This window comes from Balaenoptera borealis (assembly GCF_965194805.1).
Source record: "Balaenoptera borealis genome assembly, chromosome: 10".
In the NCBI taxonomy this organism is placed as follows: domain Eukaryota; kingdom Metazoa; phylum Chordata; class Mammalia; order Artiodactyla; family Balaenopteridae; genus Balaenoptera; species Balaenoptera borealis.
The window spans coordinates 87,914,327-87,932,531 of NC_138874.1; the positions used below are offsets into that span (position 1 = coordinate 87,914,327).

The 18,205-nt window shown below is 50.8% G+C and overlaps 1 protein-coding gene across 1 annotated transcript in view; it reads right to left on the bottom strand.

Moving 5' to 3' along the window:
- Positions 1–15,503, bottom strand: part of SLIT1 (slit guidance ligand 1) — a 175,423-nt gene extending 159,920 nt beyond the window's left edge. Inside the window, exon 1 of the mRNA XM_082406495.1 lies at positions 15,165–15,503. Coding sequence (XP_082262621.1) covers positions 15,165–15,361 — 197 coding nt within the window. The 5' untranslated portion in view covers positions 15,362–15,503. The remainder of the gene's footprint in view (positions 1–15,164) is intronic.
- Positions 15,504–18,205: the final 2,702 nt, after the last annotated feature.

Below are 18,205 nucleotides of genomic sequence, written 5' to 3' on the forward strand. Positions count from 1 at the left end.
AAGATAATGATAACACCCACCTCTTAGAGACGTGGTGAGGTTTAAATGACTTAACCATTTCTAAAGCACCAAGAGCAGTATCTGGCATACATAAATGCTCTCTACATCAATACTGCCTGCTGCAATTATTTTTACTACTGCTATTGTTGCTGTTGTTTTGTTTCCCTCAAGGACCACAGCACCACTAGAAGGGTGGTGTCCCAGGCTCAGCTCAGGCTGGTGCTGGGCTGGCTGTGCCAGGCTGAGCAGGAAGGAGCTGGCTGGAGCTGGCTGCAGGCCCCAGGAGGCTGAGGCCCAGGGAAGATGCCCTGAGACGGTTCTCTCTCTTCCAAAAGTGATGACTCTGCATCCATCCTTCTCCCCAGGAGGAAATACACTCCAGTGGCAAATGGTCCTGATTCCCATCCATTCCTATGTGGTCCTAACTTGAAAGAAAAAACCTCGGTGGTGAAAGATTTGGGAGAAAATCCTCTGAAGCAAAATTACTGAGGAAAGAACAAAAACACACCAGGATTTCTTGAATCCTCTCAGGAAACAAGAATCTGATCCCCAGCATCTGGGTGTTTGTGATAAACCGGAAGAAACCACTGGATTTCCTAAAGCTGTAGGAATAAACACCCTGGGCCCCTCTTGGGGTGCTCTGGGGGCTCCACGCACTTCACAAGCATTTCTCACGGTTGGGTGGGAGGGCAGCCGCTCCTGGTGCTGGTTCCTCCCCAAGGGCCCCAACCTGCAATGATGATGGGGAGGCTCAGCTGCCCTCTAAATTCCCTTCCTGCCAGGTCTCCAAAAAAATAAACACGCACCCTCTGACTGTGAATGAGACTGGCCTCTGGGCTGGGGAACTGTATTCCTCAGCGCTGTCCTTTGAAATCTTACCCTGGCCAAATCCACAGCACTCAGTGTCTGCAAAGTCAGACAGGAGAACCAAGGGCATGAAGAATGTCCCTACCCAGCTGCCGCCCGACAGAGGTAGAGGGGCCCACACCCCAACCTGCAGGGGGACGGGCTGCATGGAGCGTCCAGAGCCACCTAACCGGGCTCCCCACCTTCCCTCCGGCTCCCCTCCGATCTGTTCTCCGGGCGACAGCCAGAGTGATCTTTTCAAGATGCAAATCTGATCGTGTCACTCCCCACTTCAGCCCTTCGATGAACCCCCGTCACTCTTGGAATCAAGACAAAACTCTCCTTAACACCGACCACAAACCCCACGTGGCCTGCCCCACTCTCCCTGTTCTGATTTGCTCCCTCTGGTGGCAGGGCCTCTGAACTTGCCATTCTCTCTGCCTGCACTGCTCCCTCCTTCCACTTTGCCTAACTCACTCCAACTCTTCCTTCCAATCGGTCCAACCTCCCTATCACAGGCCCACAGGGCACTCTAACCCTCTCCTCTGCAGCACAAATCAGGGGCAATTTCATATGGATTTGGGACCTTCCTTGACTGATATCTCTACCCCTCCCCATGTATAAGCTCCTTGAGGACACAGACTGTGCCAGTTTTTTCTCATTACTGTATCTCCAGGGCCTAACGTAGTACATGGCACCTGTTACCTGATAGATGTTTCAGTAAGTATTTCTTGAATGCAAGAATAAATTTGCATTAAAACGGACATATTCTAAATAGCACTGGGTTGGGTGGGTTTTCCATGTTTCCTTGCTCCCTGACTCAAAAAAAAAAAAAAAAAAAAAAAAACCCACGCTAATTAAGAAATGCTCTCCCCAAATGGACATCAGCCAAGGAAAGCTTCACACAGAGATGACACTGCTGTTTTACCAACAACCATTCCATAGCCCACAGGTGAAAAGACTGATTTTTCCTCAGTCCCCTTGTCGGAAAATACCAGCCCCCAGGGCTTCAGCCACGCTGCTCCTCCACTTTCAACAACCAGCTCTTCTGCCTCAGGGCCTTTGCCAGTGCTGCCCCCCTCCTCCTGCTCACCAACACCCACCGCTGGCTTACTCCCAACATCCTTCAGGCCTCAATTTAAATGTCCCCTCCTCTAAACCACCCTCGCCACAGCTGTTCACCCAGCTCCTCCTCCAGAGCTGGCATTTCGATTTGGAAGTGCGTTTAATATGAGGTCCTTTGGGGACTTCCCTGGTGGCGCAGTGGTTAAGAATCCGCCTGCCAATGCAGGGGACACGGGTTCGAGCCCTGGTCCAGGAAGATCCCACATGTCCCAGAGCAACTAAGCCCGTGCGCCGCAACTACTGAGCCCACGTGCCTCGAGCCCGTGCTCTGCAAAATGAGAAGTCCGTGCACCATGACAAAGAGTAGCCCCCGCTCACCACAACTAGAGAAAGCCCATGGGCAGCAACCAAGACCCAACGCAGCCAAAAATAAATATATAAATAATTTTTTTAAAAAATTATAAAATAAAAAAATATATATGACTGGCCTTAAAGGCCAGTCTCCCCTGCCAGGCTGTGAGAGGCAGAGGCCACATCTGTAAGCCAGCACCTGTGAGGGTGCCTGGCACACAGTAGTTGCTCACTAAAATATAAGCTGAACTATCCTGCCCACGGAGCCCGGCTGCTGCCAGCACGTCGCAGCTGAGGCCGGCGCGTCCTCCCGTCAGCCCCAAGCCTTCCTCAAGCCTCAGTGGGTCAGGACCCAGAGGCTCCTCCACCCCCTCAGCAGAGCCCACAGGCCCGGCACCAACCCCAGGGCTGGGGCCACCCTCCACCGTGTGATGAATCAAGAAGCCCCAGGGATGAGTAGTCAGGGGCCTCACACCACAGCAGATTTCCTATGGATCCTGCTCTGCCCGGGCTCCTGGGCTCCCATCTTGTTTCCTTGGCTTGAGTACTAGCAATATCTATACTATCACAGCCAGGCCAGCTCATTTAAGCCTCATAATACCACCTGGCTCAAAGGTTTGCTATCAGTCTTGATTTACAGATGAGGAAACTGAGGCATAAAGAATTTAAGTAACCGGCTCAAGATCAGCCAGCTAGTAAGTAGGTTGAAAAGGCAAGACTTGAACCCTAGCACGTCTGACTCCAGGGCCCAGGTCTTTTTTTTTTTTAATTTTTAATTTCTATAAAATACACATAACAAAATTTACCATTTTAACCGTTTTTAAGTGCACAGCCCAGTAGTGTTAAGTACATTCACACTGTTGTACAACAGATCTCCAGATCTTTTTCATTCTGCAAAACTGAAACTCTGTACCTGTTAAACAGTAACTTCCCATTCCTTCCTCCCACAGCCCCTAGTAACCACCATTCTACTTTCTGTTTCTACGAATTTGACTACTCTGGGTACCTCAGATAAGGGGACTGGCTTATTTCACAATGTCCTCAAGGTTCATCCATGGTATAGCATGTGTCAGAATTTCCTTCCTTTTTAAGGCTGAATAATATTCCATTGCATGTCTACAAGTTTTGTTTATCCATTCATCCATCAATGGACACTTGGGTTGCTTCCACCCTTTAGCTATCGTGAATAATCCAGCTATGAACATGAGTGTACAAATATCTTTGAGACACTGATTTCAATTCTTTTGGGTATATACCCAGAAGTGAACTTGCTGGGGGCTTCCCTGGTGGCGCAGTGGTTGAGAATCTGCCTGCCAATGCAGGGGACACGGGTTCAAGCTCTGGTCTGGGAGGATCCCACATGCCGCGGAGCAACTAGGCCCGTGAGCCACAACTACTGAGCCTGCGCATCTGGAGCCTGTGCTCCGCAACAAGAGAGGCCGCGATAGCGAGAGGCCCGCGCACCGCGATGAAGAGTGGCCCCCGCTTGCCACAACTAGAGAAAGCCCTCGCACAGAAACGAAGACCCAACACAGACAAAAATAAAAGTTAATTAATTAATTAATTAATTAAATTAAAAAAGAATCTGCCTGCCAGTGCAGGGGACACAGGTTCGAGCCCTGGTCCGGGAAGATCCCACATGCCGCGGAGCAACTAAGCCCCTGTGCCACAACTACTGAGCCTGCACTCTAGAGCCCGCGAGCCACAATTACTAAAGCCCGCGCGCCTAGAGCCCATGCTCCGCAACAAGAGAAGCCACCGCAATGAGATGCCCGCGCGCTGCAACGAAGAGTAGCCCCCACTCGCCACAACTAGAGAAAGCCTGCACGCAGCAACAAAGACCCAACACAGCCAAAAATAATAAATAAATTAAATAAATAAATTTATATAAAAAAAAATTTTAACAGAAACACATCTCAGAGCCTCGAAACTCAGAGCAACACTTGCCAGCTGGCTGTTTAACCCAGGGCAGATGGTTCCACCTCTCTTATCTTCTCCCCATCTACAAAGCAGGGGTAAGTGCAGTAGACTCTTATCCCCCTTATCTGGGGGTTCCACCGCCACAGATTCAACCAACCGTAGATCGAAAATATTCCACACAAAAAAAAAACTTCCATAAAGTTCCAAAAAGCAAAACTTGAATTTGCCCTGCTCTGGCAACTATTTGCATATCACTTACGCTGTATTTACAACTATTTGTATAGTATTTACCTTTTATTAGGTATTACAAGTAATCTAGAGATTATTTAAAGTATAGGAGAGGATGTGAGTAGGTTATACGCAAATAGTACGCCATTTTATATAAGGGACTTGAGCATTGGGAATTTTGGAACCTTATTTGGTGCTGGGTGGGTGGATGTCCTGGAACCAATCCCTCAGGGACCTGAGGGAGTACTGTAATGCCTTCCTCCCAGGACTGTTATGAGGAGTGAAAGAGTGGATGTGGGTAAAGCATCTGGCTCGGAGCCTGGGCACAAAGTAAGGGCTCTGAATGGTGACCACCAACACCATCACAACTCCCTCCTTGATGCTCTCCATCTCTGCTCTTTGACCTGTCATAGGTCCTCCCCTCCCCAACCCACCCAGGGCTCTGGCTCCTCTTTTCCCCAGTCGTCTCCCACCCCCTCTCCCCCGAGTGGGACTCCAGTCCACCTGCCCCTCTGCAAACAATCTCTGAGCGGCTCCCCTTGGAGCTCCCGTGCTTGTTCTCTCCTCCCGCAAACTTCCTCACCACCTACTCGCTCCCGACCATCTGCTTCCGCCTTCCACTTCTCCCAGGAAACCGTTCTGCCCAGCTTTGCCAGTGACCCCCCAATCGCAGTTCCCGAAGCGTTCCTTGGCCCTCATCCTCAGACAGACTGGCTGCTCTCCACACTGTTAACCCTCCCCCCACCATCCCCAGACGCCTCCTTTGGCTTTAGCAGTAACTGCATCACCCAGGTTGGAATCCACAAACGTGGGGCCAAGGCTTCTCTGTGGACGGGAGCTCCTCCTGCCCCTCCCCCAGCTCCTCCCTGGTGGCCCTCCCTTCCTGCTGCCCGCTTAATGTGGGTGGAAGCCAAAGGCAGTCCTCCTGCGTCTTCAAAGGACGTACTTTCTTCACCAGGAAACCCCAGCACCAAGCAGTGTTCCTCAGATTGTGTCCTGGGCACCTCCCACGTCTGAATCACCTGAATGGCCTTTGCCAAAGACCTGCTGACTCAGCAACTCTGGAATGGGCCTGGGAATCTGCATTTTATACCAGCTTCCCGGGAGAGTTTTATTCCCAGTGACGTCTCTGTCCCACTGCCCTCGTGGGTCCCATTACTTCCCCAGGACACCCTCCCAACTGTCTCTCCAGCCTGAACACTCAACAGAGTGACCATCCCCTATTCCTACCTCTAGGGTCATTTTTTCACATGGTTGTTTATTGGTAATTCAAACAAAAGAGGCAGAAACTAACTTCATGGCTTCTCCTCCAGGATCAGCCACCCTCCCAACTATACTCTGCAAGATCATCCTCCCAGCCTCGGGCCATAGGGTCCCCCGTGACGTTCCCATTTGCTCTCTCTGCACCCTCTGCCTCCGTCCAGGCCTGCTTCCTCTCATGCCTTGGCCTCTGCTGTACCCTCCAAACTCTATGAGGACTGTAACAGTTGCCTGCTGCTGCTATAACAAATTACCACATACTTAGTGGCTTAAAACAACACAAATTATCTTACGGTTCTGGAGATCGGAAGTCCGAAATCAGTCTTGCTGGTTTAAAGTCAAGACATCCCCAGGGATGCATTCCTTTCTGGAGGCTCTAGGGGAGAATCCATCTCCTTGCCTCTTTCATCGAGAGGCCGCCTGCATTCTGTGGCTCATGGCCCCTTCTTGGCAGCACTCCAATCTCTCGCTTCTGTCGTCATATTTCTCCTACTACTAACTCTGACCCTCCTGCCTCTCTCTCTCTCTAGAGACCCTTGTGATTATGTGGAGCCCACCCAGATAATCCAGAATCATCTCCCATCTCAAGATTCTTAACTTAATCACATCTGCAAAGTTCCTTTGGCCCTGTAAGGTAACATATTCATAGGTTCCAGGGATTAGGATGTGGACATCTTTGAGGACCATTATTAAGCCTATCACAATGATCATATTTTCTAAAGCAAGGATCAGAATCATGAAATGTCTTACCACAGGTTTAAAAAAAAACAAAACTCACTGAACACACATTTTTTTTGAGCACCTACCATGTACGAGGCGATGGAAATACAAAGATACATGAGACACAGTCCCTGCCCTCAGGAAACTCAAAACCCAATGTACCCATCCAACAAACCACCTTCTTAAAAAGAAATAAGATTTTCTTCCCTACAGAAGAATTCCAATTAATAAATGTAGAACGAATGAGGGAAATAGAAAAGCAAAATTGGATAATAATGGTTGCAGGCAAGATCCGTTAATGGATGCTAAAATTAGTAGGTGAGAATTTGAGGACAAAAAGGATATTACATACTCTCAAAGTATCTCCCCCCGCAAATATTTATTAATTGCAAATGGAAAGATAACGTTATAGTGGAGAAACCTGGCAGACACCACCTTAACCAAGAGATCAAGGTTAACATCACCAGCAATGACACATATCAATGTCATCTACCCTCTGATAGGATGCTCTGGGAAGGGCACATCACCTCTGTGGCATTCTTGCCAACAATGCATAACCTCAATCCAATCATGAAAAAACACCAGAGGAACACAAACCGAAGAGCAGTCTACAAAATAACTAACCAGCACTTTTTACAAATGTCAAGGTCACAAGGAACAAGGAAAGACTAAGGAACTGTCACAGGCTGAAGGAGACTAAGGAGAAATGACAATTAAGTGCAATGTGGGATCCTGGATTGGGTCCTGTAATAGAAAAAGGACATTGGTGGAAAAAAACTAGTGAAATGCAAATGAAGTCTATAGTTTAGCTAACAGTATTGTACCAATGTTTATTTCTTGGTTTTGATCATCGTGCTATGATTAAGAAAGATGTTAACATTAGGGGAAGCTGGGCGAAGGGTGTATGGGAATTCTCTCTGTACTATTTTTGCAACTTTTCTGTAAGTCTAAAATTGTTTTAAAATAAAAATTTTTTTTAAAATTTTTTTAAAGAATAAAAATACAGCAGTGATAGAAAAACTGCTGTCAGAAATCACAGTCACCATAACCAACTGGTCTCCCCACCACCAGCTGGTCTCTCCCTCCATTTATTGTCCATACCAAAGCCAGGAAACAGAATATCTTAAAACACCATTTTGCACTTGTTACTCTCCACTCAAAACCCCTGGAGGCAAGTGCTTAAAGGGTCTTGTCAACGGGACATGGGAGCACCTTGAAGGGGTCCCACTGGCCAAATGTGGGACACTCTGAACATCAAAATAATGTAGTAACATTATTACAAATTATAACCCAATGAATAAAATAATAATCCACAAGTCCATGCTGTTACAAACAATCAGGCAAACAACAAACAGATGGAGGAGAAGGTAAAGTTCTTTCTTACAATAGAATGCCAACTAATAAATACAGAAGAAATGGTGGAGTTACAAATTTCTCATCAGTGGAACCAAAACTAGTGAACGAAAGTTTGATGAGTAGGATATTTACATGGCCTCGAAGTATCTCCCTGCAAGTCAATTATTAATAACAAAGGGGAAAATGGTAACTTTTCAGCAGAGAAGCCTGGCTGACACCAAATTACCAAGTAATCAAAGCTAAAATCACCAATATTGGGACAAACTGACATCATGTGTCTTCTGACGTGACCCACTGAGAAGGGCACAACGTTGCTTATTTAGCATTCCTGCCAAAAATGCATAACCTGAACGCAATCATGAGAAGAAAGCAGATGAAGCCAAATTGAGGGACATTCTACAAAATAACCGGCCAGTATTCTTCAAAAATGTTAAGGTCAAGAAAAACAAAGAAAGGCTAAGGAACTGGTCCAAATTAACAGAGAATAAAGAGCCATGACAAGTAGATGCCATGTGTGATCCTGGACAGGATTATGAACCTGGACAAAACAATAGCTACAAAAGACATTATTGGCACAATTGATGAAATTCTAAAATGAACCATGGAGTAGATAATAGTATTGTATCAACATTAAATTTTCTGATTTTCATAGCCTTATTGTCCTTAGAAAAATACACACCGAAGCATTTAGAGGAAAAAAGTTATGCCTCCAATCTATTCTTAAATGGTTCAGGGAAAAAAAGGTGTGTGTGCGTGTGTGTGTGTGTGTATAACATATGATAAAGCAAAGGGGGCAAAATATAAACAATTGAGTCTGGATAAGGGATATACTTTCGTTGCAACTTTTCTGTAAGTTTGAAATTATAACAAAATTTAAAATTACAATGAACACAAGGAATCTTTTTGGGTGAGGAAAATATTCTAAAATTGGACTGTGGTGATGTTTGCACAACTCTAGATTTGTTAAACATCACTGAACAGTTAAAAAAAAAATTTAATATAAAATTTTACACACACACACACACACACCCTCAGATGGCTCCCTATTCCCCAGCCGCATGGCCTGAGCCTACTCGTTACTTTAATCTCTTCTCTCAGAACTCACCAGCACAAACGTTCATCCCATCAGCTGGATCTGCTCCTCACTCTCCTTCCCAAACGTACGGCGCTCACCTCTGGATGCCCCCAGATTCCCTTGCCCTGGTTTCACCGCTCACTCACCTAATTCCTGCCCAACCTTCAAGGCCCAGTTCAAATCCCACCTCCCCATCACCGTAGGGATACAACTCCTCCTCCATGTCTCACTCCCATCTCCTCATCTCTAACATGGATGGAGTACTTTCTACGTGCCAACGTTATTTTAACCACGCTACATGGACAATTTCACTTGAACTCACAGCCCTACAAGGTAAATGCTACGTTGCTCCCATTTTACAGATGAGGATATTGAGTCACTCATGAGTCAGCCAAGATCTCTCATGTGGTAGTTGATGAAGGCGGGATTCAAACCGGGCCATTCTCACAGCAAAGGCTGTGCTGGTAGCCGCTGTGCTCTACGTCCCTACGGGCATCCTTACACATTTGTTCTTTTGCAGACAGACCTTTCTCCCCACCAGGCCGCAAGCTCCCAGAGGAGCGAGTCCATACCCTGGACCTCTGCAGACACTCTGCACATGGCAGGTGCCCAACAGCTGTTTGTCCACCTCAGGCTGGGATCCAGAAAGAAGGGGAGGGAGTCTCGAGCTCAAAAAGAGGAGCCAATTCTCCACCCCGAGCACAGCCCAGCTCCCTGGCTACTGCCCAAGGCCCGGCCGTCATCTGCTCTGGGTAATAAGTATTTGTATGGCGATAATTACAGCATTTGGGAAGAAAATCCCATTAAGCAAGCGCCCTGCCGAGCTGCTAATGCCGGCACAGAACTGAGACAGCAACTCCGCCAAGCTCCCGTCTGCTCCCAATAACGCGGGGGCTGCCTGTCCCCGCCGCCCTTCAGCCGGCCCCCAAAGAGCACGGCCGCCCCTGCTGGCAGCCGCGGGCAGCCTGGGCCACCGCAGCCAGCCCCCTGCCTCCGAGAGGCGGCACTGCGAAAGGGGCAGCCCGGTCTCCGTGTGCCCCAAGGTTCCCTAGGGATCCAGAGCGCCCAGTGGCTGCCTGATGAGGGAATAGAGAGCAGGGCAGTGCTGGGATCCGGCCTTGAGTGGCGCCCAAGTTCCTTTCACAGCCCTGCAATTCTCTGTCACCTTAATAACAATAATAATACTACCATTTACTGGGCACTTGCTGTGTGCCAGGCCCGGTGCAAAGTGCTTCTCCCAGCATCACCACATTTAATCCTTAGGACCACCCTCTGAAGCAGGTCCTGTCATCATCCCCATTTTATGGGCAAGGAAATGGGGGCCTGAGAAGCCACACTTTCCTCCAGAGCACTTATCCCAGTTTGCAATTACGTGATTCTCCTCCTATTGTGTCATTCATCTCCATCTCCCCTGCTGGACTAAAACTCGGAGAGAGAGGCGCGGTTTCCATTTCTGTCCGGGACTATTCATTCGGCACCATGCAGGCCTTCAAGAGACAGCTATCTGTTGAATGAGTGAATTAAACCCCACACCTTGCCCAAGGTCCCCCCAGCTGCTGAATGGCAGAGAGGGGCTAAAAAGCCAAGCAGTCTGGCTCCAGAGCCATCCACCCTGCAGAGACTCCCCGCATGACACTGACCTGCGCCTTGTCTCCACACCCTAAGGGACGCGGGACAGTCCAGGGAAGGAGCATTCTGAGAGCCGGACCCCAGCTTGCAGTCCGGCCAACACGCAAATGCTTGCCCCCCACCGCCCTCTCTCCTGCCCCACCTGAACCCTCAAGCCTTTAGCCTGAGCTTCTCAAATAATAAAAATAAGAGGCACGAAGCATTTTCACACACATAGAATGAGTAAACCCTGGCAAAAACCCTATGAGGTAGTAGGTATCACTCTCCCTGGAGGCAGAACACCCACCACGTGCCAAACACACCTGCAGGCCCTCTACATGCATGCACTCACTTAGTCCTCACCATCAACCTGCAACCGTCATCCCCTTTTGCAGATGGGGAAACCGGGTCTCAGGTCACATGGAGTGGCAGCACCGGGCCGTACCACCGGTCACTCAGAGCCCAGCAATAAGCCCAGTGCACCTGCTACTAGAGACACGAGCTTCCCCAGGAGGCAACTCCCCCTGCCCCATGTGGGTCTCTACTGCAGGAGCCCATCGAGTCCTGCTCAGAGAGCCCGGGCCGGCCAGGCCCCGGTGGCAGACGTGGCTTCTATCTGGCCCTCTGACCCCTCTCATCGCAGCCACCATCCAATCCTTGTTTGGAATTCCAAACAGGCTCCCAGACAATCAGCCTGGGGGTGCCCTGGGCAGTCTTCCTTGGTCAAAACCACCCACCCCCATTGAACAGGGCCTTCAGACTCGGGGCTAAGCTGGGAGAAGGCATGGCCTTCCCAGGCCTCGGCAGCGGGCAGGGAGCTAGGGCAGCGGACAAACTGGCCAGGAGGCAAGGGGACATACCGAGGAAGGCAGGAGTGTAGGCCCCATGGCCCAAAGAGCAGCAGAAAGTGCTGGACCTGGAGGCAAACAGAAGCCAGCAGGCCTCCCAGGGCCCTCTCTCCATCCTCAGGCCTCTCTCCTCTCTGCATCCCACATGCACAAGGGGCATCCGCGGCAGGTCTGGAATACAAGTGTCCAGGGTGGAGGGGAGAAGTGGTGTCCACACATACTGCACTCTCTCATCACACTCTCCTAAACACTCTAGTCCAAAAGATTTTTTAAATTAGAAAAAAAAAAAAAAATCCAACTGAAAGGTCCTTGAGTAGAAGAAAAAACGATAGTGGCCATGGCTGGGCCCCTCTGAGTCTGGGCCCTACAAAGAGACAAGCCCCCAGGCCTCCTCTACCACGCTCCCAACCTTGCCCTGGACTTCAGTTGTTCCACTGCAGTGAATTATTCAGCATCCCTTCCCCACCCGCCCAACAGCCCCACAGTCCCTCTGGCTGAACCGATTTCCTCAACAGCTCTGGAGCCTGCACAGCCTCTTCCCAGAAGGCCCTGCAGCAAACCAATGACAATTTCTTCCCACTTGGGGAGATGCGCTGGACCCGGAGTTATGGAATATATGATCATAAAGTTGCTGGGCCTCGCAGGCTGCCAGAGAAACTGCCCAGAGGACAAAAGGCGAACGAATGCACAGCTGCGGTCTATAAAAATTTCACAGCCTCGGAAGAAGCCACTGTTTCGGGCTCTGAGGCTGCACGACACCCATATTGATTAGAGAGAGCATATGCCACAGTTATTTTGAGCCTGCCCAAGGCCTCTTTTCAGGATGTTCTTTTCCTCTTCAAATGGCTCTTTCGCGGCCTGCCTGTTGAAAAGGCAGGCTCCCTCTGCTTTCTACAGCCTTTCCCAATCCAAGAAGTTTTGCACACAGCAAAGATCAGACCTGATGACTTACCCCTGGATCTGAACCCTGAAGTCTCTAAAGGAAAAATCCAGATAGAGAAAGGCCTTCCTGACCCTTCCCAACCTTCCCGGTCTCAAATCCCATCACATCCCACTCCACAGCATGTTTCAGCCCCGGGGCAAAGCTGGTCTGTTCTCCCAGCAGGGCAGCCACACTCACATCTTCAAGCCTTTGCTCCTGCATGCCCTGTCTGGGCTGCCTGCCCTCTCTACTTGGCAAAATCTGACCCAACCACTGCTGAGTCCCAAAGTACCTTCATAAAATGGTCCATCCTCTCTCTGGAAGCTCCTTCACCCAGGAAAGGGCTTCTAATCCCAAAGCTTCCTCCTCGCAGCCCCATTACACTGCCAGAGCTTACAGTTAGGTGTCCCTGACCGGTCCTCTCAACTGTACATCCCTTGAGGGCAGGAACTTGCTCACTCCCAGCTGGAGCCTCAGCACCCAGGGCAGTTACGGGCTCCACAAACATTTGCTGAATTAAGTAACAAGACTCTTCTCCTGATCCTATTATAATAATGGCTCTCACTTAGCAAGCATCATAATGTACCAAGAACTTCCCATACATTACCTTCAGTCCTCACAAGAACCAAAAACCTTATGTATCAGCAGCCTCATTTTCCTGATAGAAAGCAACTAAGGCTCAGAGAAGTTAAGTCACTTGCCCAAGGTCACACAGCAAATAACTGACTTAATACCAGGAAATTTCACTTCCATCTCACTCTGATTGCAAAAGAGCTCAAGAGTTCATCAAAGTCAAAACAGACACTATCCTCAAAACTAAAGGTGGAGAGAGAGCAAGAAATGAAATGACTTCAAAATTCAGATCCAAAAACAAAGGTGAGGGGCTAAAATCCTCAGACCTAGGCCGCTACCAGGGTAACAGCTGCAGGAGAAATGCCCCGAGAACAAGGCAAAGGAACAGAGAGGAGGTCCAGACGGAACAGGTATGGAGGGTGACCCTGCAGCCTCAGGGATCCTTTAGACAGATTTCTGACCCTCCGTCCCTCTCCAGGGCCACACAGGATCCCCAAGGAATCTCTGTTTGTTCCAACCTCTCCCCATGCAGCGCCACAACACACACACACACACACACACACACACACACACACACACACTGATTCCCATCTAGATTGCATCTAGGTTGCAAATTCCCTGAAACCTCCACGGGAATTTTTCAGTCTCAGCCAAGAAGAGTCTGGGACAAATGTGCTAATTGCTGACCTTGGTACGGAGTTTGATCCAGGAGACAGTTCTCCCCAGGGTCAGATTTCTGCCTCTGACCAGCTGAGAGTCATGAAAATGTGCTCAGAAGTTCTCAAAATATGTACGCCTTTCCTGAGAGCCACTGCAGGGACCCAGGAGTGTGAAAAGAAGGAGAAGGCAGATTTCAAAGGGGCCAGCAGCCTCCTCCAAAGTCCAGTTCAAAAATCCCCCAAGGCAGCCACCTCCGCAAGCAGCACAAAGGCCCTTCATGAGGGACTTCCCTAGCGGCGCAGTGGTTAAGAATCCGCCTGCCAGGGCTTCCCTGGTGGCGCAGTGGTTAAGAATCCACCTGCCAATGCAGGCGACACGGGTTCAAGCCCTGGTCCGGGAAGAGCCCACATGCCACAGAGCAGCTAAGCCCGTGTGCCACAACTACTGAGCCTGCGCTCTAGAGCCCGTGAGCCACAACTACCGAAGCCCATGTGCCTAGAGTCCGTGCTCCGCAACAAGAGAAGACACCACAATGAGAAGCCCACGCACCGCAACGAAGAGTAGCCCCCGCTCGCTGCAACTAGAGAAAGCCCGCACGCAGCAACGAAAACCCAACGCAGCCAAAAAATAAATTAATAAATAATTAAAATTTTTAAATAAAAATATAAAAGGCCCTGCATGAGTGTGGGCCCAAAAACCTACACTCACAGCCCATGTAAAGGGGGCTCTCCCAGGCTCACACTACTGAGGTGACACCACAGATACCAGGAATTCACGCAGACACATTCTGCAAGAGAATCTGGGAAAACAAATTATATATGTCTATAAACACACACACATGCTAATCCCCACCCCCCCCCACACACACACACACATTCTACAAAGCTTGGTGAGTCTAGAAAGGGCCAAGTTTTCTCAAGAATTTAGAAGTGAGTGACAACAGGGTAAGAGAAATGATGGTTTTTATGACTTATCATGGTCAATATCTTTAACCTCGTATCTCCCACTCCAAGCTCCTGACCTCTCAGCATTATTCATGGGGCTCCTTGTCCAGGTCATATCTACCCCTCTCTGGGTGCTGAATGTAACATACCCCAAGGCCCAAACCCAAATCCCTCAGGTCCACTGTCTGCCTGGGTTGGGGATGGCTGGATTTGCAGTGGGAGACAAATGCCTCACACCTGGAAGGAAAAAATTCTTAAGGCTCTGGGGCAAACAATGGGGAGAAAGGGGGAGACTAGGAACTTCAACTCCATCCCATCCTGCTGCCCATCACCAGCCTGCAAGCCCTCAGAGCCCAAATGCACACCTCCCACTCAGAACACAGCCCAAGCCCCATGTGTCCAAAAGGAGACATGGTGCTTGGTGAGTGTGAGGAGCTTCCCTCCTGGGTGCCAGGAAGGCTTTCTGGCACCAATTCTCAGGCACCTGGAGAAATAAAGTGCTGGCGCAGTGGGAAGGCCTGCCGTGCTGAGCGCAGGGTGCAGGTGTGAGGATGGGAGCTGGCAGCCCCACGAGGGCCCTTTGAATCCCAAGAAAGGGAAACAGTGGCGCTCTTGGCTCCTGGCTCCTGGCTCCTGGCTCAGGAAGGTCCCTGGCAAGCACTGACTCATTTATTGGCTGCAGAGCCCAGGCCCCTACGGTCCTGCCCCCACCTTTAGCCCTGAATTGCATGGGGGTGGGAGGGCAACCTCGAGGCTCCCTGCGGGCTGGGGATGGGGGCCATACTCACAGGCGCTCCGTGTTCCGTGGAATGTTCTTGGGGACGGCCTGCAGCCCCGTGCCGTGGCAGTCCACCGTGGTGCCGGTGCAGGTGCAGAGGGCGGGGCACGCCGTGGCACCCAGGCGCCACGCGGCTGCCCACAGCAGCAGCCAGAGCTCGGGCCGGACAAGCCCCGCCGAGGGCCCCCTCCAGGGCGTCAGCGCCATGGTGCCCTCACCGCGTCCCGCTTGCGTGCCAGACGGCGGCAGCCGCTTACCATCCCCGTCCGGGGTGGCCTCCAGGTGCAGTCCCGGGGCAGAGCCACCGAAGAGACCGCGGGTTTGTATGCTGCGCCCTTGCGGGCTGGGTGGCACCTTGCTCCTCCAAGCGACGGCGCCTGTGCGCGGCCGAAGGGAGGGCGCCTTGGGCGGAGGGCGCTCTGCTCCTCTCCGGTTTCTCGCGGGCTGCGTCTCCCTCCCCCTCTCCAGCTCCCAACTGACTGCTGCGAGGAGGAAAATGGGCAGGCCCCGCGCGCGCACGCACCCCGCGCGCACACACACACACACACACACACACACTCACACTCACACCCGCACGCTCGCTCCCACCCAGCAGTCATCCATCAATCGAAAAGCACGCAACCAGAGCCAGACTCCTCCCCCCCTCCCCGCCCCCGCCTCCCGACCCACTCGGCTGCCGCTGCTAGCCGCGTACACTTTCAAAGGTGGAACCTCCAAGAGCGGGCAGGGGCTGCGGGGGGAGGGGAGCCCACAGTTCAACCCGTCAGGTCGCGACCCTCTCCAGCTCTCCCTACACACACACACACACACACACACACACACACACACACACACACGCACGCACAGAGCGAGGATTTGCGCACTTAGACGCACGCACCCGACTCCCGCAGTCCCAGCTGCTGGTCCAGAGAGGGGGGAGGGGATCTTATTTTGCTGCCTGGACCCCTTCCCCAGGCCACAGACACGCTCTCCCCGACGGCTGAAACGGTTCTAGGGCCCCACCAGACTTGCTTTTTCAGTTCTTGGTGAAAGGAAGCCCCGAACCCCAGGTGACCTCTCCAAGCCACCTACTTCACTTAGCCTGGGACCTTGAGGGTGGAACGAGAGCACTGGGCGGAGGGGTCTGGGGGGTGGGCGGTGCACCAAAGCCCTCGGCCAAGCAAGCCTCCTCCCCTCCCTCAACGCAGTCTCTGACAAGATGGCAGCAACCCCACTTCTCCAAGGGGAGTGCGGAAGTTAACTCCCCCCAGAGTGATAGTGACCCTGATTTGAACAGTTGCACAGCCGGGAGACGTTATTTCTGCCCATGGGGCTACCCTGGCTTCCCAGAATATCAGTGGGGTTTGGAAATCCAGCAGATACCTTAGTGCACTCACACCAGGGTTCCTCCATTTGTGACAGGTGAAAACAGATGAAAACGAATATTCAGTCCTGTCATGAAAGGACCACTGAGAAGGCCAGGAAAGGGCTTGAAGAGAAGCACCACAGGCCACCCACGTCAGACCCTGGGCTTTCACAGTCCTCTAGGCAGGCACTCTGCTCACTGTAAGACCGATGTGGTCATGGGTGTGAACAGGAAATCCAGGTGGAGAGAGGATTGACCTCAACCCAGAAAAGATAAGGACCTCCCCCAAATCAAGGAGAGCTGTGGTTTGTTGGTACCATAGGACCCATACATTGTTTGTCCATCAGTTGGGGCCCCTGATTCAAGGCTGCTAAGAACCCAGCAAGAAGAGTAGTTGAACAGGTCAAGAAGCACTTCGAAGTCAGAAAGAGAAAAACAAATACTGTATGCTAACGCATATATGGAAACTAAAAAAGCGGTACTGATGAGCCTAGTGGCAGGAATAAAGACGCGGATGTAGAGAACGGACTTGAGGACACGGGGAGGGGGAAGGGTAAGCTGGGATGAAGTGAAGGAGTAGCACTGACATATACACACTACCAAATGTGAAATGGATGGCTAGTGGAAGCTGCTGCCTAGCACAGGGAGGTCAGCTCCATCTCTTCTTTGTGACCACCTAGAGGGGTGGGATAGGGAGGGTGGGAGGGAGGCTCATGAGGGGGGGATATGGGGATATATGTATACATATAGCTGCTTCACTTTGTTGTACAGCAGAAACTGACACAACATTGTGAAGCAATTATACTCCAATAAAGATGTGAAAAAAATAAAATAAAAAGTTTTGGGAAGATGGAAAAAAAAAAAAGCACTTCCCCTCACAGGTGGTGGCTACCTGGGTTTCTCCTTGGGATAAACCAGAAAGAAAAGGTGGCTGGTCCAGGAGGTGCCAGGGGTAGGCACAGCACAGCACAGTCTGTCAGAGCTGGTGGTGTGGTACTGAAAGACCCCACAAGATTAAAGCTTCCTCACCCACCAGGTACCAAAAGCCTCAGGGGTTTTCTTCATTTTTCTTTTCCATCTTGATGAAAAATTTGCAGTATCTCTACTGTCATAAACAGATAGAACCGGGGCCGGTACGTCATAACTAATGTGGCTGATTTTATGGGCTTCTGACAGTTCTTTGGAAAGTTTTCACAGTCTTATCCATGACCTCTAACTAGGGCCATGGGTCCTAGAGCACCAATTCAATGACAGTTCAGGGGGAGGGGGCTTTCTCAGGGGTCCCTGTGCGGTGTGATCTTAGGGAACCTTTCCACAAGTCAAGCCAGAGCTGCCTGCCGTCTACAAGGGCCTCCTCTCCCCTCTCCTTCACGAATTCCTTCTCCTTCTCCTCCTTCTCCACAGGGTACTCAGCCCCTTTCCTCTCCCCAGCCCTCCCCAGCTGCCTCAGGCAGAGTTAAGTCTTCATTCCTCTGAGCCTGCTGCTTTGTTTATCCCCTCTTAGCTGGAGCTCTGTTTACACATGTGGCTCCTTCCCTGACACTCCTCCTGGGGCAAAGCCTTCCCCCACTCCCCACCCCTCATGGCTTCCCCATCTCCTCAGTTTGGCACTTAACCCAGCACCTGGCACTTAGTAGGCCTGTCACAGACGGCACTCAGACTGTCGAAGACATCTGGTCTCCAACCTTCTGCTCCAGCGGTGCCTC